Raw genomic sequence first — 25,857 nt, forward strand, 5'->3', positions numbered from 1 at the left:
ATTTCGAAACTGATAAATAACTGTTAGTTGTAAGGGCGGAATAGCATATGGTGCCATATTTTCCTTGACCCCTTTGAGTGGATTGTGAATATCCATCTTATTTTAGTTAGGTAAATCGGTGAAATACAGGTTGTAGAGTCTGCAAGCCGGACTCGCGACTAGATGAAATTGGCTGGAGTCGGACTCGGGTTGTTTTTAACAGACTCCGCATCCCTGGTTGCCAGTGCAAAACCAAACATAGAAAAATGTTCGGCACGCGAATTGTTTATATTTTGACATTAGTCATAAACTGGCACACTTAATACGAAAGGTTGCCGACCCATGTTGTACATTAAAGACAAAGATTTTTAAGTTAAGTTCTTTATGACGTCGCGTTAGACGTAAATTTGTCACGATTTTTTAAAGTTTTCACTGTCAATTGAGTAATACACCATACACAAAGAGTAATAAACTGGAAAAGGTTAATGAACCATGGACTTGATGCGAATAAATTGGCGGACTATTACAAACAGGCAAAAATACTTCTGCGCTACGCTTAACACATATCCTTAATATGTGCCCTGAACCAAAATTAAAGCCAAGTTGCCATATATCTCTAAAAGTAACAATTTTTATCAACGGAACACCAAAAAAGCACATGTCTGCCTCTTTTTTGCCTGTTTGAAGTTGTACCCAATTTTGCCCTATCTTTGATACGTTTGTGCTGTGTTGTGCAAGTTAAGTAAACCTATACTACGAGTTAAACGAGCCTCAACTGCTTTGTGGTGCACTATACGACTTAATCTAAATTGCCATTAATTACTGTGAAAGTTGTCGTCGAAATCCAAAGGTGCTTATTCTATCGTGAGCTCCTGTTTTACGTATAATCTCGAGTTTACTTTATTGTTAATTTAACAATTCCAATGCACGTCAAAGCCTCCGTGACCTCTGGATTTTACCAAATAACTTTAAAAAGGCCAGAATTCGTGGTGTATTTACGGGCAGCCTGAAATTTGAATGGGAACAACTTTTCATCTTAATCACAACCAGAGGTGAGTGTAAAATTAGGACACAGCGATGCGCAAGGCTTTAATTTTTTAAATTGCCAACATTTCGATGACCTATTCAGGTAAGCTTCTTCAAGGCAATGAACTCGCAACTTAGTGAAAACTGTATATATGCAGCCAAACAAGAAAATCTTTGTGGATTGAACAAAATTATTTGTAAAATACACATATACCCTAAAAATCTTGCAAGTCAATATATTTACGCTATAGAGAGAAAGTTCTGTGAAAAAAGACGTTATAAAGCATAAATTGCTTTATATAAATGATATTTAACATTATTCAACTGCATTTGCTTTTGCGTCAAACAGTATAAATGTACTCATTAAACAGAAGCTTAGCACCAATTAGGGCAACCACTGCATTCACAACATCCTGCTTAACATACTAAAAAACGCCTGTGCTATGGGGAATTTAACTGGTTTCATACGCCGCCTGTAACTATCTTTCAGGATATACGTAAGTAAAACGCAGCTTGAATTCTTTTAACTTCAACGCCGTATACTGCAGCGTAAGCAGCTAATGGTATTTTATTAAATCGTTAAAACAGATTATCTTAGTTTTACCTTGATTGCCAGATTACTTTTTTCCTATATTTTTATGGAAATCTGTCGGCAGAGGTTGCACCTCCTAAAGCGATTCGTCAACAAACATGTATATACTCGTTTTTATGAAAATCATGGATCCAAATAATGTAAAGCAGTGTTTCGTTAACTTTTTTTAGTTTTGTTCACCCCTAGCATCTATCTCCAGATTTCATTCACCCTTGTCTCATGATATGATAAAACTATCTCGTCTATATATAACAGCCCAAAATGACTTATAAGGTTGTTCCACAAACTATCATCCATTTCTGACGGTTCACCCTTATTCACCCCTTTCGATTGGTTCACCCCTGCAAAAATTGTATTCACCTGATTAAGAAACACTGATGTAAAGCGTCACACTCCATCTAAAATCATTTTTACTAAAGCTCTGGGTTTACCATGTATACTAGAGTCTTAATTATTCATTTTTTTTTTTTTTTATGTTTTAATCACCGAGTGTTGTTAACAATGTTAAAAGTGACAATCTGTGGATCGACACGTTTTAGCGACTGTCGCCTGTCCGACGTCCGGGTACATACACGAAATCGACCGCAGAAAACGATCAACAACAATAATAATTCTCGAGCGCAGGGAAAAATGGAAGTAAACAAATAGAGTGCCTTCGGTCGATATCTTATACTGAAAAGGCTGAATAATATCTACGCGTGGAATACGGCGCGTTCGATATCTGGAAGCGATTTGTCACCGTTCTCGCAAAAACACGCGCCGGCGACACGGAATCTTTTATTGACATCACAAACCGAACGCCAGGACGAATTTTGATTTCTGCTTTTTTATTATTTTGTGGAACATTTCGGTACGTTCCATTTGTTATATATCGGTCTTGTCCTCGTACAGTCAACAACCGATGTTTCATGCTGAAACGAGGCCCTTTTTTTGACCAAAATCATATTCGCGTTTTCTAACCAAAATTCTATGTGTGTGATGTTGACGTAAGAATATGCCATCTAAACAAAATATTATAACATTTCTCATTTGAAAAAGAGATTTTTTGGTTGGTACTTCTATATACTTACGTGACTGCGCTTAATTGTTTAAATTATCAATATCATAGAGGCAAATTATAGTTTTAAACTTAACTAAAATGCAAAATACGTCAAACCTGGTTGATTTTGTACGTTCTAATATTAAGTAAAACTTTGTCAATAAGGTACCCAAACGTGTTTTGCTAAGAAATCCTTCTTAAAAGCCTAACTTAACTCTATGAACCTTACCATTAGGCTACCTGGTGAGATATTTTGTCTCTTTTTTTTTTTTTTTTTTTTTTCTTTTTTTTCTGGAACAAGGTAAGGTACGCGACACTATAGGCGTAAAATCTTGAGTATTTGGAGTCGGTAACAAAGGGTGTAAAGTAACAAGGAAACTTGGTCTTCACTCCTCCTGCAAGGAGGAGTATGCTTATCGATCCGATTAAACAAAAGAGGATTTAAACAAGATTTGCCTTTTTCTTTCGCTCCCCTCTTTCGAAGGTAATATTTTGTCTCGATCCAACATTTTTGATGTTCTTTAGTTTAATTTAGTTTGTTTTTCAGTATGGGTTACAAAAACAAAAAGTTTTCGCAAAAATTTAAATTTGTGGTGCGAATGGAGCAATAATATTCCGTACTCCAGCTGCTCATAACCTGGACAATGCAAACCACTAAGACTGGCCAAAGGAATATAATATCGATGAAAGATTTAATCAACTGGATTGATGATGTTTAACAAATAGGTTTTTAGTGAAATGTGGTAATCAACACAGTAAAACCAATAAAGATATTTTCTTGTCAGTAACATATTTTAAACAAAACGTACGTCAATAGCATAATTTCCAACAATATGGGCAAACTTGAAGGGTTTAATACAGGGTCAGGAGTTGCAGGTTTCACATGAAAACATATAGATTTTTTTAGCAGTGCCCCAACTACAGGACGACATAATTTAATTAAAAATTCTACATATTAACATGCCATAATTTGCCTTTCTTTTACCTTCCTGGAACTTTCTCTACAATAGCAGTTCTCAGCCGTTTTGGTGTCACGATCCCATTTCCAGTTTTCGAAAACCTATACGCGACCCACCAATTTTGGTATGCCAGACACTATATTAAATTTGGGGAAACAAACTTTCACATTTTTAGAGAGGTTGTTTTGAACGCAAAAATCATCCACAATCCAACCAAAGTTAAGGTTTTTACGTCACTGCTGCTTTGCATCCCGAACAAATGTGTTGTATGCTTATGACGTAACAATGTAAAATTACTGCCGTACACTCGTAAAGTACCTCAAAAAAATATTTACTTCAGTTTAAAGGACAAAACAAAACTGCTCATAATAATGATATAAAAATATATGTTGCAATATTGGTTTTATGTATGCACGTTTTCCCCTGAAAAGTGGGGAAATATGTTGTTATTGAGAATTCAATTATGTATGAATGTTATTACATAGTTTAATCGATGTTCAAAAAGCGGGTCTCCGGTAGTTGAATGACCACCAGCCCTATTTATATAAGACACGTCATATTAAAAACAGGAGTAATGGTGACGTATTAAGCACGACTGATTCACTGAAGCAATTGTCATAAGAACAATTGTTAGACTGGGGAATTTTTTTACCTCTATTGCTCAAGTTTTGGTTGTATCGGTATATGTTTCTTACACGGCGAACGCTTGACAACCTTTCTGTGCTTTAACCTTTGTCGCGACCCCCAGGTTGCGAACCACTGCTCTACGTGTAGTTAAAGAGCCTTAAGTTAAATACTTGAAATAAGTTAAATTTAATTTAAAACTGAACTTCTAAAATTCCTTAAATTACTATGAAAATTAAACAAATCCCACTGAAATTAATGTAAGAATCCTTGTTAGATAAATGTGTTTTTGCAAATCGAAGGGTAAAGAGTGCATGGCACCATTTAGTGATAGCTTTTTTACAGCCACGTCATTAAAGCTCCACGTGAGACGATACAAGAATATAGGACACCTTCTCACAGTCGGATTTCACCGTAGAAATAACACATGTGTTGTGTTAGCTTTTCAGTGGGCTGTTAAATATCTGTGTTGACGTCCGCAAGTTGACCACATTAAGATACGCGCCGCTTCCTAACGACTTGCCCAATAAAAAGTGTAACGCTATGGTCGAATTAAAGTAATACTGTGATGGATGGCAGATCAGCAGAATTTTTTGTGTGCTCAACGTTCGATTTTCCAAACATTTGTCTAATAAAATCTAATAGTTTTGTTGCTATCCACCAAAAGTAATTATTTCTGTGTACTTGTGATCTCTTCCTTCATGTCATTTTGCGGCTGTTTGACGATAGAAGGCCAGTTGGTTAATTTGTTTAATAAGAATCATCATACCAAACTACGTAAATCAAAAAATTGAATCCAAGTAAAAAATGTAGAATGTTAGCGCTTTGTGAGAATCTTTTCAACGTGAAGGCGCGTGCAAAAAATGTTTTGAAACTATCTACAACACAACTGTTTCGCCAACTTCCTATACTCTAATATATTTTATTGCGCTTTGCATTAATTCATGTTATAAATAGTACATCAAGAGTTTAATTGCCCTTTTTAAATTGCCCCAAAACTAGGCCCGCCTCTTGATTAACAAAGTATACAGTTAAAATTTGTTAAGGCCGTCCTGGTGTAATTATCATGCAGAGGCGGGTGAAGGATTTATGTTTTGGGGATTTAGGTTTAGATATGATGTCCCGAGGTACGTCATAATCCAACGTCATTATTTAAGATTTAAATACTTCAAGAAGCGTGTTTTCAAACAAACTGGTGTGCAATTATGCAACTGATGTTAATCGCTCAAATAGCGACAAATGCCTGTATTTGCTTTTCTGTTTATAAAACCATTATCTTATATAAGAACACTGACACACCGGTCACATAAAAACTTAAAACTTTTGACTCGACAGTTAAATTGCGGTTGTCTTGTTTCAACATTGGATAGGTGTAACTTAAGATACATTGGCAATATTATAAAGGTGTTAATGATTTAAGCAAACAGCAAAAACGTTAAATTAGCTAGATAATTTACATTTAGTAAAGACTCTGTTGCACGGCGCCTTTAGTCTTATTACCGTAAAATTGACAAAACGACTATAAAATCAAGTGAGATCCAACAAATCGAAAATAGATTTTCGCGTTTTATTCATTATCTTATTACTGTTGCAAACTGGCAGTAGTCTAAATTCAGAACCAACAGATTGGAAAAAATAAATAATTTACAGATAGTGTAACATAATGGAATTTATTAAGATAATTTTGGAAAGAACAGATCCACTTTTAATGCAAGTTTTATTGTGCGACCCACAATGAGATATGACCAAACAAATAAAGGTACATAAAACCTGCATCTTCAATACTGGCGTACGTACTTAAATAGTTACTGCGACACAACACATTCAACTGTAACGTATTTGTGATACTGTTGCATAAATGTTACGTAATGGTAATGCAACAATTTCCCGACCTAATAGAAAACTGCAACATTTAGAAATGCTTCGCGACCCACCTGAAATAGCTTCGCGAAATAAAACCAAATGCGCGCCACACCAAATAATTACAACTTCGCAATTACCCCAACTGCACTGCAGATTATTAGATAAATACCATTATGTTATCAATAGGGCGAATATTTTTTGACCATAAAATGATTAATTTTGACCTAAAAATGTAAAATTTTGACAAATTTTTACCTAAAAATATGTTTTTTTGACAAAATTTTGACCTATTAGAAATGCTTTGATAATACTGTTGTTTGAAGTACTGCATTAGTGTCTTGGCGTCGTCAACCACACGTTTTAGATGTTTTACTGACTATGCTGGTCAAAATCTAATCATATAGTTTTTCAAGTTTATGCAAAACTCATTAAAATGCTTATTGTTAGTTGTCATTTTGAAAAGACAATCAAACAAGAAAAATGTTTGTCCAAACAAACAAGAAAAATGTTGTATAAACAGTTGAAATAGGCCTACAGCGTAAAAATAATTTTAAAAAATTGACAAAGATCTAGTTATCGAAATAGGAAATGGTATAATTACAAATCACAAGCGAAAAAGACAGCAAATACTGTTCAAAACATTTGTCTAAATCAGAGATAAACAACAATACTGCAAAAACGAAGTTCCAGATAAGCCTAATGTGATAAACTATTCTGCAAGCTCACGTATACCGAATATTGGTCTATTGAAGACATAATACAGTTAAAATGTCGTTAAATATAACTTAAAACTAAATTTCTTGCTAGTATTTTAACTAAACGATAGTTTTGAAAAGCTGACTAGAGTTTTTTTAATATTGTAAACGATTTATGTGCATTTTTAATCGATTTTGACTTGAAATAATTTTGACGAATTTTGATTTAACGGGTAAATTTTGACAAAATTTTGACTTTAATCGCCCTAGTTATCAGTTATCTCAAATAGTTTGTGATACATATAAGTTATTTTTGCAAAATTACAAAACGTGTTGCACTCTTGATAATTTTGCGAAGCCCATTGGTGTGCCAATTCACGCAGTAAAAAAGTAAGAGAGTCACAGCTTTAAAAAAGCTATACTTTTTGTAAGCTTTACCAGACCCGATAATAAATTGCAAAGCCAAATAGGTCGAGCAGATCGACAGCATCTTGATTAAGACGTTTCGATACGAGCTTGTATCATCTTCAGTTGATGTGACTGAGAGGAACATTAAGCATCACTTATAAGAGATGGGACGCAATTGTTATCGATAACAATTGCGTAACAATATCAATTGCGTCCCATCTCTTATAAGTGATGCATAAGCTGCTTTACCAGACCCGCTGTATTGCTTGGATTTGATTCTCCTTTCCGAGTTAAGTGAATAAAAAGAGTGACGTCGAGTCATGTCATGGTTTGATATTTTAGGAAAGCTGTATAATTCTTGACACTTCTCCAAACAGGAACTTTCCTAAACCTTTAGCATGATGTCGGCGCTTATTCAAAGTTGTGTGTAAACAAGCTCAAATCACCTTATTTGCACTTAAGCCAATTATGGTTTTCGACACCAGCTTCAAATGTAGCTGGTATGAAAGCCAGGTTCAAGTTTTTAATCAATTTTGATAATTCGAACAGTTCCCTATTTCACGGCTTTTTTAATTTTGTGCACAATTAAAGTACAATAAATCAAACTACACTTCCCACACATCGTTTGTAGTTGATGTGTGTTGTTACAGTTCGTTCATTGTGACATTATAGTGAATTGCTTAACGAAAAAACTAGTTGAAGTGCCGTAATCTATTTATTATAGCTGAGGGATAACGCAAGCCATATGAGGTTGGGATTTGGGAACAACCGATGTAACAACATGCTTCACCACAAAGATCGCATAGCTAAAGTAAATAAACCATTTTAAAGTACGCCAAAAATATTATCATTTATTTATACTAGCCATAGCGCCAATAAAATAATATCCGCTAAATAACAATTCGCTTCGATGTGGCCTGGTCAGTTAATGTGCCAAATCAACAAAACTCTAACAATAAAAAAAAACATTATGTGTAAGTGAGAGAGAAACAGCGTGACACTATTTTCTTCCGATGTGTTAAGCGTGGCTCTTTGCGTTTTACAAAGTAAAAAAGCGACTCTTGGTCTCTGACTGATTGCCAATCCCTGCATTTAAGGAAACGCATGCAGACGTGGCGGGAATTCACCTGCAGTACTACACTGCGCTTGGCATGGGGAAAGCTCGAACGTAAACATACGCGCTATACAGCATAGTTGATGCTGCGAAATCTAGCTTGTGGTATAAATAAAGTCACTGCACGTCTTACTGGTAGCGATTGATCAATAGTCAGGTTACCGTTGGTTCGCGCCGTGCGCAGGGTCAGGATTTGCAATTAGAAACACCGATAACCTATATAAGTATTACCTAGACGACCATAGAACGGATAAGACCATAGAAATGGGCACAGGCGATTACAGCCGTTTCACTGAAATGAAAAAGAAAATAGATACCAAGTAAATCCATTTTGAGCATATATTGCTTGCTGAGACAGTGACGTAAATTTGTTAAATGGTGCGATGCGTCAAAGAAAGAGCCGCCAGAAACATATTTTTTTAATGAAACGAAAAACTTTACAAACTGCTACAACATAGGCTGCTAGCCAGTTTTTTAGAAGACATTTTTCTATTAAAACATTCTTGTTGTTTAAGTAGATATGGTTTGTTGATTTTTCACACTGAACTGTCGTTTAATCTCAATCGTACGATATTAATTCCGAGTACAGTTCAGAAAAGAATAGCAACAAATAGGAAGCAGTGTAACCGACAGGATAGTTAAATCCCTAAGGATAAACTTGTTTTACCAAGTAATATCTTTTAAATCCTAATCGTGTCTTTATTAGGCGCAGGAATGTTGACTAATTTAGCGCTATATTCTTGACATATTTAGCGCTATACACATAAATGGTTTATTTGTTTTTATCATGCAGATTATAAGATTGCGTAAACGCTTAACTGGGCTATATCGTTATTATATATGTGTGTCTATTCCACTTGCAGACAACACATCCATTGGTACAACAAGTTGGTACCGGTTATACTAAACGGGCACCGATTGTTATGGATGTTTCGACAGCTGGAGCATTTGTAAGGCTCAATATAACAACGGCGTGAGTAACTCTTCTCGTATACCAGTATTTCTTGACCGTTTTATACCGGGCCCTTCTTTGATAAACATTAGAACTATTTATTCAAATCTACGCTTTATGAAATTATCATCTATATTCTTTAAAATTTAGCATAGTTTTATAAGTCGAATAATCCCCCTGCCTATTTCACGGCACCAAGTCATAATACGAGAGATTTGGTTATTTATTGAAAACAAGAGTGATGGTGACGGCATAAGGCCCAAAGGATAACGCCATTAAAACAATTGTTGGACTGGTGGTAATTTTTTTTCTTCAGCTAACTTTTCTGTGAAATATTGTTTTTGTTTCTTCTCAAATTTTAATTTTAAATATTACATAGTGACCACCCTGACAATATCTTGTGACCAGCAGGTAGGGAACACCTGGGCTTTACAGGACGTATACCGCGTACAAATAACAGTGTTGTAATGGCATAAGTCAATGACCTCATTTTTGGACATAAAACAACTTTCTTGCTATATGTTGCGTTTTTCGAATCTTACAGTTTAGACTTAACTTGTGTTATTTTACAAAATATTTTGTTATTTTACAAATGATTGCTTTCAGGACCTATGTACGACCGTTTAATGACGCCGAGATCATCCTTTCCGCCGTCATCCTGATAAGCTTCATGGTTTTCGGCATTCTGGCCAACACACTGACCATCGCAGTCATCGTCAGCTACAGAACTCTCAAGTACGTATATACAGACAACAACCTGAATCTGAATGGCGTTTCTAGTATGTCTGGAACAGTGGTCGGCAAACTGTGGGCCACGGCCCAAATGTGGGCCGCAGAATATTTTTGCAGGGCCGCTAGCTATTTTTTAATAGTTTAGCAACTAAACTTTAGTCTTATCATTTAGTTGTGGACTGCGTGACTGATAACCGTCCATTTTTAGCAATAAATTTTTTAAATTGGTGTGTGTAGCGTAACTTTGTGACGTTATTCTAAAATATTGCATGCCCCAGGCCTAACAAATATCATGAATACTCCCCTGTTGTCGTAGTGGTTTTACGTAGTGGGCCTTTAGTAGCTCTGGAAAGAGTCTTTGGGCCGCGCAAAAAAAGTTTGCCGACCACTGGTCTAAAACTATTTTAAGAAATTGGCTTCAGCCCAAAGGCGTCGTGTGTCTCATCACACCATCGAAAATAAAAATTTGGGCAACTTAAACAAAATAAGTTTGTTTCGCATTGTGCGAATCGGTAACATTTTTGTAATAAAGCTTTTGTTTTAAAAGTAACACCTATCCAACCTAAAACTTTAACAAAAGAAGGAACTGGGTATAAATATTACTTCCTTATGACGCACGTTTAGATTAACTTTGTGACGTCATGTTTTGACTTTCTCAACTTATCTGACCAAGTTTGGAAATGTCACATCTCTATAGTTAGGACCTAAAAACAAACGTGGTTAAAAGTTTAAAAATTGTGACTTTTTATTTAAATAAAGAGGTTTGAATAGATTGGTAAAGTTCATTACTCGTTTCCCATTTTTTGTCTCAAAATAAGCTTTCGGAATACTAACCTTTATTATACCTAACGATGTTCTTTGCGTATATTATCTTTGTTGCGTAATTCCTATTTATTTCACAACCCACATCCAAGTTAGAACTTTTACTGAGCCTTTGATGCGGTGTTTCGTAAATCTCTAAAAACATTCGCGGTTAGAAAAAAGCATCTTTCATCGCATTTAGCATAACAAATTAGCGTGTTAAGCGAACACCTGGGGTAACGGAAAACACTTTTTTACGCTTTTATCAAAATAAGTGAATAAATCCGTCAAGTTAACGATTTAATAGTCGATTAAATTCAAGCATTTTTTATAACTACTATAATCCTAAATTTTAACAGCGGAAGTGAAATTGAATGGCGTTTGGTAATAAAAAAACGTATTACGTGACGAATATTTCTTAAACATGACTTAGCCCAGTGTAAATTTAATTTTGAAAATAAACTAACAGATAGAAGAAAATAAAAGGTAAATATTATTTCAGCGCTTTTTGTAAGAATTGCCTATATACAGTCTAAATATATAAAACAAAAACATCAGTCTTGAATAGCATTCTAATAGCGGCAGGCTATACAACTCGTTCTAATGCATACCAAATGCATGTTAGTAAACATTTTCCAAGCTTATATTGAAAGCTATGATAATAACACGGAAAGCACTAAAATTTGTCGATCCTTTAATATGAGTGGTACACTAAAAATAAAGCATCGAAATTAAAAAAAAATGGTTACTTAAGTTTCGGAACTACTCTATTACTATAGTTTACTGCTGTATATAACCATGGCATACAAATGTAGCAGAATGGCGTATTTGGCCGACGTTGAGCTTTCGTATACTTGCAGCGACAGCGTGTTCATGCGTTTCATCTTGTCGCTGTGTGTGTCCGATCTGCTTTCGGCCCTGATTAGCTGGCTGTTTCTCTATCGGCGGACGTGGGGCTTTGATGTATGGTCGCTGCCTCCCTTCCTGTGCAAGGTACGTGAGAATAGAAGACGCACGCGTATGACGGGGCTCACGATCTGGCGCACACCAGTGGTTCTCAACCGGGTTGCCGCGGCACCCAGGGGTGCCATTTCTAATCCTCAAAGGTGCCGAGAGATATTTAAGAATCTTTAAGAATCTGATTTTGTCTCAGCTCTTACAACTTTTGTGTAAGGTTAAAGTGGTATAAATCCAATTATGACTTCCTACGTTGTTTAGAGTTGATGTGTGTTGTTCAAGTTCTGTTTATTGTTACATTTTAGTAAACTACCTACGGAAAAATTTTGTAGGGGTGCCGCAATCTATTTAATATTTCTGAGGGATGCCGCTAGCCATAAAAGGCTGACAAATACTGGCGCACACGAACGACAACAAGACGTTCAAATTTCTGTTTTGCTACGCTGACCCCCTTGCGTCGTTTACAAATCCGTTTTGGTGACGAAAGCTTTTTACTCGGCGCTGATACAATCTTTTAATCAAGTAAAGTTTCAAACAGGATGCAATGCAAACGATCTCATAATTAATTCTGAATTTTTACAAACATTCACAAGTTATGACGACAACCATCTTTTTATGCCAAAGTGGGTTTAAAAGTTATCCCATGTTACTTGTTTCGAGTCAAAGGCATATATTGTAACTAAAAAAAAATAACTATAAAAACATCTTTAAAAAAAAGTGATATAGGAATTAAAAAAAAGTGATATCCGTTAAATTTTAACTATTTTCTGTTGGCCTTTCAGTTTTACTGGGGGGCCGATCTGATGACGTCATACGTGACGGCGTTGCACATCTTCTCGTTCGCGATACTGCGCTACGTATCCATCCGCTTTCCTCACTTCTACCACAAGATCAAGATACGACATGGAAACGTATACGTTGCACTTTTAGGACGCCATTTTTTGTCTCGCTTTTCTCGCTGTGAAGTGTTTTTGCGCGAGACAGCATTTTTATAGATAATGCAAGAAACCAGATGCCGTTTTTCGTCAACCCGTGTGAGAAACTCACACTAGTAAATTTATGTATTTTTGTTGCATAGGTAGTTTTATGGTTTATAGATTTTGCAGTTAGAATATTCCTGTTAACTACTACCCTGAATCAGAAATTAACGCATTGTTTAATTATAATATCAGTGTTGAACTAGCAGATTATTTATGTTTATACATATACGGTTTGTTCCATGCTAAAACTTGAGTCCCTTCAGCAATATTTTGTACGACTCTTTCAAGGAATTATATTTAATGCATTATATAGATTGTCCTATTGGATTACGTTTAGTTTTGCCTTTTTTCAGGTTTGGATCATCTGCATATGGATCGTGTGCTTGGTTTGCGGCTTCATACCCTACGTCATAATCTTTGGGGCTCGTCCCAAGAACCGTCTCAGCAATGAACGAGATTCTGTGTGGCCGGCATGCACCGTTTTGCTGGAAAAGTAAGACTTTATTTTCACAAAAAAGAGCATTGGCAACTTTGCAACAGTTTCTTTCATAGTAAGAGACAAAAGACGTGGGCCTTTGGTGCATATTTTTGTAAATACGAAATCTCAATAGGCTGGATACACCCTGGAATTGGCCTTGGTTCAGACCACTCAGGTCTTGGTGATGACTAGGGCGATTATCTTTTGACCTAATAAATTGAAATTTTATTTTTTTGACGATTTTTGACCTATTTATTTAAACAGCAATTGTTGCTTAAAGTACTGCATTAGTGTCTTGACATCGTCAACCACTCGTTTTGGATGTTTTACTGATTACCGGTGAAAGACAAATCAGTTATTTTTTCGAGTTTACACAAAACTCTAGGCAACGATAGTTACTATGTTTGTCATGACAAACACAACTATAAAAACACCAAAGAACAACAAGACGCTGGTTATTTCAGAAAAAATGTTGTGTAAACAGTTGAAATAGCCTACAAGGCAAAAATAATGGCAGGAAAAAGACCTGGCACATTATCAAAAAAGGAAAGGGATAATTTAAAAAAACAAGCGAAAAAGGAGAACAAATACTGTACAATGCATTTGTCCAAATCAGAAATAAACAGCTATATAAAGCAAATACAAAGTTTGACTATATATTTTTTTTTAATTTTATAAACGATTTATGTGCATTTAAATCGATTACTACGAAGTATTTTGACAAATTTTGACCTAACGTGTAAATTTGACATTTTTTTTTAGTTTTTTTTTAGTCAAAAAATAATCGCTCTACTGATGACACATTTCGATCTTTTTGGTGAATCTAATTTTTGCTGTGTTTAGACTGCCCGACTACAGTGCGTACCAGAACTGGGCCTACCCGGTGTTCTTGCTCGTTCCGGCAGTCGGCGTTCTGGTGTTTTGCCTACTCACAGTGCTGACCGTACGCAAAAGGTCGGCACAGCTTAAGGATCAGCAAGCAGCCTCGAGGACTGACAAGCGCATGCGGAAAGAGAAACAGGCGGTGGTTCAGCTCGTTCTCATAATCGTCTCCTTCATGATCGGATACATTCCTTTTTTGGGTAAGGTAAACTCCGTTTAGACCAGACCAGGACAAACCACAGCGCAAATATAAGGCTCGCGGCTTATTTTCCACAAAACTTTATTTTTGAATACGCCATTTTTTCCCTTTGATTTCAAAAGATTTATAATGAATTAGATTTGTAAGGCTACCTTATTTTCTATACTCTCAGTTTATCAAAACAATGTTGTTTGGAGCCTTTTTTGTAGAAATACACTTTACCATATGTGTAGTTCATATTTACTTTTCCAAAACAATTTATGTTTCTCATGCTGCCCCCTACAAAAATAGTTGCCCACCCATAGTTTAGAACACAATGAATTCCTGTTTGTGTTTAACAGAGACACTTTGGGCTAGTAATTGATTTTTCAAAAGGTTACATTTTACATGTGTTGTGTAATTTGGCTTAATCCAAATTTAATTTTCTAACGTTTAAAAAACACAAAAACAACAGTTCCACCGTAGCTTAAGTTTAGGAATTTTGCATCGCCGAAAAGTTTGAGATCGTTTTTATAAGGTCAATTATCGCAGCCTACGAATACTGGGCCGTCAACCACTCCGGCGACACGCTGAACCACCGGAAGACCGACTACTGGTTTGGCGTCGTCGAGTACTATTTCATCCGCTTCTCCGAGTGCCTCAATCCTGTCTTCTACAACCTCGGCTCGGCCAAGATGCGCGACCACACCAAGACATTCGTGCGCAAGAAGCTTTGCTGCTGCCTTCGGTGGAAGAAGAAGACTGTGATTACACCAGGAAAGACGAACAGGTCCCGGCGGAACATGGTCTCCGCCAGCAGCGACGGCCTAAGGACGTCGGGCACAAATTTCGGAGTTTAGTCTCCGACAACGACTGTTGAAAAGAGGAGCTGCCCATATTAACCGCAGCATATATTCTAAATGTGCCTATATAAACTTGTACTGGATCCAAAATGCAACTTTTTGTTGTTTTTGCGATTTTGTTTTTCTACTAAAAGTGGCCTGCATGGTTTAAGGTTTGGTTCGTTGTGCAATGTTAACAGGAACAGTTCAGGTGTATTATGAGTGTTTCATAAACTTTTGTCTTCATAATTGCCTGTTTTTTTAGCCTGTACTATAAACCTGGTCAGAAATTTTGGTAAGCCTTTCGGATGGCATTCGGTATACTATATAATGTGTGCCGTTACCGTTTTCCAGTTGGGATCTAGAAGTGCTTCATCATAGAATAAACATTGTGTATATGTATTTTTCAGTTGTTTTCGACACTGTTTACAACAGGTGTGCTTACACGTTTTGATTGTTTCGTTGATTCGTAGATTTTTGACTTACATTTCCATTCTTCAGCAAAATACAACCAAACCACCGCCGTTTGATGCGTATAATGGCGCATCTATTGTACGATTAAAAGGAAGTTAACTTTTTTATTGCATATATTTTGTAACAAAACGCAATAGTTTTTAATACACGGTACAAAAACATATATCCGGTATTTTTTAAACAAGGTAGTGGCTTCTCGTTTATTTATGTTCGAAGAAGATTTTGGTAACAAATGTAGGTTTTCTTTGCATGGTTTGTATAAATCGACATGTAATCTAAAAGTAGTACTTTTACTACACAAAAGTAAAGATATCCAATGTCGACATTCTCATAACTTTATGTTTTCTCATATGAGAACTTCGCTCTCTGTTTTCACCTGCTTTGGTCAATGAGACCTACTTCTCTTACTGATGGCTTAAAGTTGACTTTCTCTAATAATGACCTGTCTGAGACTTGACTCGGACAATGATGACTTGGACTGGGACTTGTTATGTTTTCGAAAAGGCTGGTACTTTGACGGACTCCAGCAACAAGACCGAAATTACCACAACTTAACTTTGGAACAAAACCAAAATAAGACTAATACCTAATAGTCGTACCGTCTCAATCGGAATAAAGGCTACAACAACAGGGGCAAACAATTTGGTGCCAAAACAGCGGCGCCGTTCAAACGCCCAAGAAGACACAAAACGCCCCTCTCCTGGCAGTTTTAAGCGTTATTTTGTCCATTCAAGTCCGTCTTTCTTAAACTTAGTTTTGTTCACCCCTAATTAAAACACAGCCTACTTATAAAGGCATAAAGAAGCGGATATTGTTTGCATTTATGTAAGTAGGACAATAAAAAAATAGATATATTTGCCCCGAATCACCTGGAAGTGTCCCTGTTGTGTTATGATATTTTCATGTCACTTCTTTAATTGCCGTGCACTTATAGTCCTCACAAACTACATTTATCTGTTAAAACATTTGCTATACTTCAGTAGTTCTACTCCTTACTTGTTTAGACATTTTGCCGTGTACCGGTACATGCCAAGAATTGCAGCAGTCAGAAACAAGATTGGGTTTACGCCCGGTGTTGCAATTACACCTAGTGTTCATGCTTCCATTTCTGAAAATCAACAAACATGCAAAATGAGGAAAAACGATCTTGGGTCTGCTTCAACATCAATCGCTCGACAAACGGGGCGCTTTAAAGTTGTCGCAAATTTCTAAAAGTATGAATGTAGGATAATGGCCGGTTTTCCCTTTAATTAGTCTACACTCACCTATGTTTTGTAGAGACGATTCATGCAAGATATGCATTGTGTTTCCCACAGCATGTGCCGCGACCCGACCTAAATCTTCGGAATCGCTTGTTTAGCAATTCTCCGAAGGATAAAATCAAGATAAACAAAACTTTAAAGTAATAAATAGGCAACAAAGTTGAAGACAAAACTGCAAATGATCAGCCTAATTGACGTACAGCATAGAACAATTGCAATTTGGTGAAAAAAAATACTTGAAAATTCCAATGCAACCCTTTTCTCTTGGAGCGCAAATTGCGCTCCACTCTCAGTGATACAACATCACAAACAATATACAAAACTTTACAAAACATTGCACATTTTTGGCGATATAAAAGCAACAATTAAGTTTTCAAAAAAATACATATTACTGTTAATTAGGATGTCGACGTCTACAACAGCATATAATCTAGACTTCTGAATTTTTATTATACCACGTTACGAAAAGTATGACTATACCACGTTACGAAAAGTATAACTGCATCGATGATCTCGCATATCTGGTTCTTTGCGTTAGTCATTTTGTCGTAATACAGTAATAGCCTAATGTTTAGACACCAAGGTGAACTATATACAACATTCGATAGATGAATATATTGTTGAAAAACAGCAAAACGGCTATATACTGGATTAAACGTTTTGATCCTGCTATATGAGAGACTATTTACAAAAGCATTTATTTTGTTTCCTACTACACAGTTAAATTTAGAATTGTCTCGTGGTAATGACTCTATTCTCCCAAATAAGGCACAGTCGGTTCTCGAAGACGTCCAACAGCGGTTCCATGCATATTTCCCCAATCAAAATATTTCTACAAATTACGTCTCAAGTGAAAAAGTTAGTCACGTGGTGCGAGCAACTGGCAAAACTGAAAAGGAGCGAACACATGTGTGAAAGTTGGAAGTGGGAAATTTAGTTTGAGACTATGATTTAAATAAACACTTATTTTTGTCAATAGGTTTGTGATCCAAGTGGAAGTTGGCGTTTGTTTACTTATGCTAGGCAGTTGAATGTAATGCTTTGGTTTAATATTTAATTTCGTTTTGACTGTTATTGTCGTTTGCCAATAAATTGCTAATATTTCGTAAAAATTACGCATATATGACAGTGCTGCAAAAAGGTTTTTTTTTTAAGCTATTTCAAAACTTCTAATTTAGATTCATATATAGAACATAATTTTTAATCGTATAAAACAAAACAAAATGGCAGACGTACAAGCACACAAACATTCGGAGGAGTGTCACCAACATGTAAGTATTTATAATTCAACATAAGTATATGTCAGGGGGTATAGAATGGCTTTGGGCGCTTGTCTAGAATCCTACCACAGTTATGAAATCAAGGCACAAAATTGAGTTAGGTTGCGGGTTAGCGTTTGGGTGTGGGTGGGTCAAGTATTATTATATTCTTTATTTAATAATAATACTTGACCCACCTTAACCCAAACGCTAACCCGCAACCTAACCCAAATAATGCGCGTTGTGGTAGGATTCTAGACCAGCGCCTGGCTTTGTTCTATAGAAGCCTAGACTATATTTTTGTTCAAGGGTTTATATTGCTAACATTATTTCTTTTAGGGTACAACGAGTATTTCTTCTGGTTTAGATTGCTAACATTATTTGGGTTCAGGTGCGAGTTTGTGTTTGTATGTCATAATTATTTTTATTCTCCCATATTTATTTTTTACTTGCAATTTAGATTTGACATTTCATTTTGTCACTGTTAAAAAATTAGTAGGATTCTAGACCCAGGTTGAAAAGTTTATGGCCTGATAAATTATAAATCCCTCGCGCAGTAGCACTTTCAGCCGCGGTCACAGCCGCGCATTTTATAGAAAATGTGTTCAGCCGCGCAAATCTGACTCGAGCAAACGCGCAAAACTTCTGTATAAAACTTAACAAGCACAAAAAAATTGGCGGGCCGCATACTGAAGTTGCATAACATTTTGTTAACGCTAGTTTATAAGACGTATATAATATAACACATCATGTAGAATCACTTGCGAAACGCTAAAAACGCACAGTTAGGCGATTTGGTCACGCATCAGTGGACAACGGTCACGTGTATAGTGATGTCAAATTAGGCAATATCGAGTAATATTGCACATTAAATGCTACACAATCCAACATTTTAAATATTTAGCTGCGCCCACATACCAACCAAAAATTGCTCAGTGCTTCAAACATTCCATGAAAACTGTAAACCTGTAAGTTTATTAGAGTATCGCAACTTACAACGTTCAGTAGCCTGGTGGTTTATTTTCAGCCGCGCATTTTTTCAGCTGCAAAACATCTCCCCCGCGCAATATCCAAAGTTTCCAATCTGGAGGCAGCACAGATATATTTGTTTGTAAACAGTCTTAAGAGCCTGACCAGTGGTCCAGGTTGGAAAGTTTGGCCTGCGCGGTCACTGCCGCGCATTTTATAGAAAATGTGTTCAGCCGCGCAAATCTGACTCGAGCAAACGCGCAAAACTTCAGCCGCGCAAACTTCTGTATGAAACTTAACAAGCACAAAAAAAATTGCCGGGCCGCATATTGAAGTTGCATAACATTTTTTAACGCTAGTCTATAAGACGTAGATAATATAATGAATCATATAGAATCCCCTGCGAAACGCTAAAAACGCACAGTTCGGCGTTTTGGTCACGCATCAGTGGACAACGGTCATAGTGACGTCAAATTAGGCAATATCGAGTAATATTGCATATTAAATGCTACACTATCAAACTTTTTAAATATTTAGCTGCGCCCGCACACCAACCAAAAACTGCGCAAAAGTATTCTATGAACGCTGTAAGTTTAATATAATTTCGCAATTTACAACTTTCGGTAGCCTGATGGTTTATTTTCAGCCGCGCATTTTTTCAGCTGCAAAACATCTCCTCCGCGCAATATCCAAAGTTTCCAATCTGGGTGGTTGGTAATCAATCTATAGTCCACAGAATATTTCCCTAATGAAAATAACAGGTTCACAGTTAATATGTTTGGTGTGATTCAACAATAAATTTAAACAAAGGTCAACTAAAATGGCAATTTTATATTGTTCAATAAAGTTATTGGTATATGGTTATTTGTTTTGTTTAATCATTATTAAGTTAGAAGTTCAACATAGTGTTTTTTATCATGCTTGTGATCATCAATCCTTTCCTGCAATTGTCGGGAAAGACATGGTGTTTATGTCCTAAATTTGGTTGGCTCACTAATACTTGCATAGTGTCGCATCTGCAAGCAAATTGTAGTCTATTCCAGCAGGGACTAAATTGAATAGCCTGATAAGAAACTGCCTATTAACCACCAGCAAAAGCGAACATTTTTATGCAAAGTGAACACATGCATTCGTTAACTTTTGGCCAAAAACTAAACCAAGACTGTTAAATGTGTGATTTGATTTTGGTAGTCTAATCATAATTTTCAACTATCAGCAGCGCAGTTTACTAAGTTACATATACGGGACTACACTAAGCAGAAGCACGTCTGTTGAAACCAGGAATATTATACAAAGATTGTTTTCACCGGGGTGTTGTTATATCATGATTATCTCAACATCTTCGCTGAGCTGTGTGCCAAGACGGCTAAAAAACAAGCAGGATTGAGTGCAAAATAAGCTACATCAATTCCACACAAAACACATAATCTTGGAATATGCTTATAGAAAATAATTTTTTGACAATATCAATGCTTAAAAATGGCGACTTTGAAACGCGCATCACAGTCACAGTTTTACATCAGATAATAACGCAGACAACGATAGCCAGTCTAAAACATGTTTGCTAATCACCAACTTCAACACATAACAAAAGACAGAAAATATCATGCCTTTACGAACAACCCTTGTGCAAACAAGAGAGGAAAAACGGTGTTTTGTGTTTTATTGTGGTTTCAAGCTAGCTTAAGACGTGTTACCCAATTACATTAAAAACATTTTCGTTTCGGTTTGTGCAGTGAGTTGCACCCTTCAAACAAAAAACTGATACTTATTCACCCATTTTTTTAGAATGCTCCAGAGGAGGATCCTGTTGGTAAGTTGAAATTTTGTTAAAATTTTTATAATAAACATGGTAATTTTTTTAATATTTCTAATTTTACCAAGTGAAAACTTATAAACTGAAAATCATTTTGTACCAAGTTCTTTCGCTCTGGGTATTATACATTAATGTTTTTAACACATATATTTTGTATTATTTTTACTTAGCTGACGATTCAGGCACTGAAACTGATAGTGACGATGAATCTATTCCCGATTTGGATGACAGCCCAAACCCAACAACCACTATTGCAGACAGCAACAGCGGTACTCAAGTCACCAATACAGGACTTAATCCTGCAATTTCAGAGGTACTGTGATGCAATTCAAGCTGAAAAGTGCTAATTAAATTTTTGCAGCCTACATTTGATTATAACTCATTTGTTGAAAACAGATGATGGGCGGTGCTGCTGGAGATGCCACTGGAGCCAAACCAAAACAAAGTAGAAGCGAAAAGAAAGCACGCAAGGTAAACTGAATTTGATTTAAACCTGAAATATGTTATTTTTTCTAATCTTTGAAATTATTGTGTTGCAACTATTTTTTTCAGGCGATAGGAAGACTGGGTTTAAAACAAGTTGTTGGGGTTAACCGTGTCACTATCAGAAAATCAAAAAACATCTTGTTTGTCATACAAAATCCTGACGTCTACAAGAGCCCTGCTTCTGATACATATGTTGTTTTTGGAGAAGCTAAGGTATGTGCCAATGCCAAAAAAGTTTATTTAATCCCTAAAAATAAATTGGTAGCTGAAAGTGTAGATATTTTATGTATTGTTATACGTTTTTTATTTAGATTGAGGATCTTTCACAACAAGCCCAACTCAAGGCGGCTGAGAAGTTCAAGAATGCTCCAACGGCAGCTGAAACAGCAACCACTGTTCCCACTGTTGCTGAAGAGAGTGACGAGGAGGAAGTATGTAGTGTACAATTTGCAAAAAAAAAAAACTTTAATGCCTTTATTTTGCCACTGGTTTGGCGCAACATATTTTTTCATACCAGTATGGGTATTGGGTTGTTTTAGTTTTTTGTCTCCTTGCACAACAGCATTGTTAAGTTTATAAAAATGGACCTTTAATACATAGTGATGCACAACTATATGTCACAGCAGTTATATTACACCTAATTGTTGCTACCTTGTTCTACCAACTTTTTTTTGCAAGTCATTTGGGAAATTTTACTTATATGCCCACTGGTCTGAATGATAAAATAGAATATTTTCTTTATAGCTACTTTTGACTATTAATATGAGCACAAAAGCTGAGTGTGCTTTGTGAAGTAAACTATCCTTATTTTACGCGAAGTTGCATGATGTTGCAGTTAGTAATCGCCTCTTAATTATTAAAGGTTGACGATGAAGGAGTGGAGAAAAAGGATATTGAACTTGTGATGCAGCAAGCCACTGTCAGTCGCAGTAAGGCTGTCAAAGCCCTCAAAAACAATAGCAACGACATTGTCAATGCCATTATGGTGGGTATCAAAGTAGACCTTTTTTCTCAAATTTTATAAAACAGTGGCATTCTAAATACTATTGTTTTGTTTCTATAGTCTTATTTACTCAGATTTTTAACAAGCTGACAATCTTTAGTATATTAATGGAAGAATGTTCTTTCCATTAAGCAACATAATAAAAGTAGTTGTGCATTTAATATTTTTTTTTTTTAATTACAGGAATTGACGATGTAGCACTAACTCAAAATTTGAAGAGTGAAATCTGGGTGTTTCACAACTTGGCTTTTTACTCTTCAAAGCAAAAAGAATGTGGCACTGAAGGCCAGCGGTCATCAAAATGAGCCACATACCTTTATTTTAAAATTAACTTCAGAAAAACACACTTGGGTGTTTGAATAATGGCGCATGTGTTGTATGTTTGTTTGAGATTTGCAGATAGTATTGGTTGTGTACAAAACTACTCGAGCATGGCTTCATTTTACACATTGGATAGAGAGTACTTTTCAAATGCAGATGTGTGAAATTCTCAATAAGAAAATGTAATGCTAAGGCTTGTGTTTGCTTCTTGAAGGGTATCAAATAGACATATCAGAAAAAAAGATTAGATAACAAATAAAACTGCAATGTGGTTAGTGGTTGTGTTAGACCAGCATAATTGTCCTGACTATCTAGGCATAAACTCTGAATACACGTTATCACTTTTGATCATAACTTAAAAAACAACTGCGGTAGTAATCCTGCTGCTGGTTAAGGTTTGTCACCTAGTTTTACTTGTTTGCAAGGCAAAATGAAATGTAATTTTTCTGAACAAAACTACAGCAAGAAATATTTACAAAACAAAGTAGTACAAAACAAAAAACAGCAAAATTATAAACTAAACTTAAAACATAGATAAGAATTTTGGTGTAAATACTGAACCAAATAGTATTAATTATTGAATCATAATAAAACGAAAATGTGCCTTTAGCAGTGTTTTATTCACAAAAATCCTAGATTTAGAACGGCAACGAACTTTTAGCACATTAACTATACATTTAAACTGTAGTCATGCCAACTTCTAAAACACAATTATCTTCATGCGAGTTTAAATGATTCTGTAGTTCAGTGGAACTGGAGAATTCTTTTTCACATAACACACATAAAAGATTGGAATCATTAGTATGGTTTCCCTGAAAATGGCACTGATGTTGTTCTGTTTTTGATACATCTTCAACCATGAATTTTTTTGCTTCAATTTTAGATACTTCCTCTGCAAAGTTTTGTTCCAAATTGTCAGGAAACTTGTCTACAGCAAGATCGGAGAGCTGAGCCATCAGACTTTGTTTCTTTTCAGATTCTGAATTATTAAGACCATCTGTGTTATCGCCAATACAAATGTGTGAATCCAATTCTTCTGAATTTGAAAACAAAGTACTACAAAAATTACAATAGAACCCTTCATCGTCACTTTCTTCTTGCAAATGTTCAGCAAAGTAGTGATCTTCAAGGCTTTCGACAGAATTAAAAACCGCACCACAGGTTGAGCAGGAAGCTGCATTAAACAAACTCAAACCTTCATGCGTAAGCTTATGTAAATCAAGGTGCTCTTTTCGCATGTAAGGTTTTTCACATATGTCACATTTAAATGGACGATTGCCGGTGTGTGAGCGCAAATGCTGCTTTAGTTGTAATGAATCCGGAAATGTTCTGTCACAAAATGGACAAATCAGCTTCACCTCTTGACTTTTTCCGGTGGCTGCGTGATATGCCAACTGATGCCGGATTGCATCCTCTTCAGAAGTTGCTGTTTTGTCGCACTGCTTGCATCTATACAGCTGGTCTGTATCCAAAAAGTATGCTTCCTTATTTTTGTAAGATTCACATTTTGGTTTTCTCCCTCGTCCGTCGAATTTGCGGAGGAACTTTGCTGTAACTTGACTATCGACTTCATCAAAATCATCTTCTATGTCAACTGCCTCATTAAGAACAACTTTAAAAACCACAGAACCCTTGTTAAACGTTGTTGGTGAACATTCATGACTCATCAACTCACTTATTCCATTGAACTCAATCTGACACATAAGGCACGTTAAGGGATAAGTTGGATAGTGGGTCTTTTCATGTCTGGTCATGGCATCAATAGCAAACGAGCTAAATCCACAGGTATTACAAACATAAGTATTTCTGTGAATACAATCAAAATGTCTTTTTAGCTGGGCTTTAGTAACAAAATCGATCTCGCAAAACGGACAGGATAAGTCTTCTTTTTCACCAGAATGAGAAGTGCTCATGTGCTTTTCCACTGCCATTGGTGTGCTGAACCCCCTACAACAGACATTACAGAAATGCCTCTTTTCTCCAGTGTGCAGTCGAAAATGGACTTTAAGGTGATCTTTCCTTGCAAAGCGTCTTGCACAGACATCACACTCAAATGGTTTGATTTCCAAATGAATGTAAGAGTGTCGCACTAGCTTAAATCGAGACTTAAATGTTTTATAACATTCAGAGCACTCAAATTCTGTTTGACCAGTAGTTTGCTTCATCCTTACTTTGAATCCAGGGTTAGTTGGTTTTATTTTGATAAGATTGTTGTCCTCTTTGTTGTGGGTATCCACATGGTCAATAAAACGCTTTTTGTGTGCAAATGTCTTGCTACATACTTTACAGCTGTACCTTCTTTTAGCCATTTTATCCTTAAAACAGTTTACAATATTAAACAGCAATAGGTTTAATTTACTAAAATGCAGTTAATAATTTAGAAAATTGGTTCATACATACACCTTTTATATGAAAAGGTGAGATTTATACACAAAAAAGTTAGCACTTGTCAATGTAAACATTTTTATACCCAACAACATTATCGTAATATATCCTAGTAAAATACGATGTTTTCGGACTTTAAATTCCCCTTTTTAAAATTAAATTTGGCGCATTGTGGGCACTTGTGCCAGTCGAAATACTTTAAAAAACTGAACGGGGACCGATCACAAAATACCGAATGTGCTTGTAGCAAATCAGTCAAATACAAAAAAACGTTTTAAAACCAGAATTTATACAATAAGCTAATGTTTTATTCGCACAAAAAATTGTCCCAAGATTTAATATATCGGCAATGACAAAATTTAAAAATGAAAAAAAAAATACAGTTAAATAAGGTTATAAAACAGTCTAAAGTACCTTTTATAAATTAAGAACTCTAAACAATTGGTACACACTTTAATTTTTATTCCAAAACTAACTTTAAAAAAGTAAACCTCCTTTTGAAATAAATAAAATGGCGGTCATTTGGTGACGATTGTTAAAAGAAAAGTAACTAACTGACTCATAAAATTAATGCAAACGAGACAAAATGTAACTTAAGCAATAACTAAAAATAATTTTAATATCCAAATTCGGGGTAATGCATTTATTTATGAACATACTGAAGTAACAAAAATATTTGAAAACTAAAAATTGTTCTTTACCTTTAAGAAAAAATGGCTGGTGAAAAGGCCTTTCAAATGTTCACTTCCCTTCGTGCAATTTCTAAAATAAAAAAACTGTA

General features: G+C 35.8%; 3 protein-coding genes across 3 annotated transcripts; 2 read left to right on the forward strand and 1 right to left on the reverse strand.

Moving 5' to 3' along the window:
• Window positions 1-9,843: 9,843 nt before the first annotated feature.
• Window positions 9,844-15,119, forward strand: LOC146145247 (neurotensin receptor type 1-like). Its single transcript, XM_083390521.1, has 6 exons — window positions 9,844-9,986; window positions 11,645-11,777; window positions 12,524-12,652; window positions 13,075-13,214; window positions 14,043-14,281; window positions 14,812-15,119. The coding sequence occupies exons 1-6, from the start codon at window positions 9,844-9,846 to the stop codon at window positions 15,117-15,119; spliced, it is 1,092 nt and encodes a 363-aa protein (XP_083246647.1).
• Window positions 15,120-17,988: 2,869 nt separating this feature from the next.
• Window positions 17,989-22,883, forward strand: LOC146145248 (nascent polypeptide-associated complex subunit alpha-like). Its single transcript, XM_083389491.1, has 8 exons — window positions 17,989-18,108; window positions 20,854-20,878; window positions 21,052-21,194; window positions 21,278-21,352; window positions 21,434-21,580; window positions 21,679-21,798; window positions 22,230-22,352; window positions 22,554-22,883. The coding sequence occupies exons 1-8, from the start codon at window positions 18,061-18,063 to the stop codon at window positions 22,566-22,568; spliced, it is 696 nt and encodes a 231-aa protein (XP_083245617.1). The 5' UTR covers window positions 17,989-18,060; the 3' UTR covers window positions 22,569-22,883.
• A 383-nt stretch (window positions 22,884-23,266) lies between these two features.
• On the reverse strand, window positions 23,267-24,999 carry LOC146145249 (zinc finger Y-chromosomal protein 2-like). Its single transcript, XM_083390036.1, has one exon. The coding sequence runs from the start codon at window positions 24,854-24,856 to the stop codon at window positions 23,369-23,371; it is 1,488 nt and encodes a 495-aa protein (XP_083246162.1). The 5' UTR covers window positions 24,857-24,999; the 3' UTR covers window positions 23,267-23,368.
• Between the last annotated feature and the right edge of the window lie 858 nt (window positions 25,000-25,857).

This window comes from Ascidiella aspersa, chromosome 5, assembly GCF_963924565.1.
Source record: "Ascidiella aspersa chromosome 5, kaAscAspe10.2, whole genome shotgun sequence".
Classification (NCBI taxonomy): Eukaryota; Metazoa; Chordata; class Ascidiacea; order Phlebobranchia; family Ascidiidae; genus Ascidiella; species Ascidiella aspersa.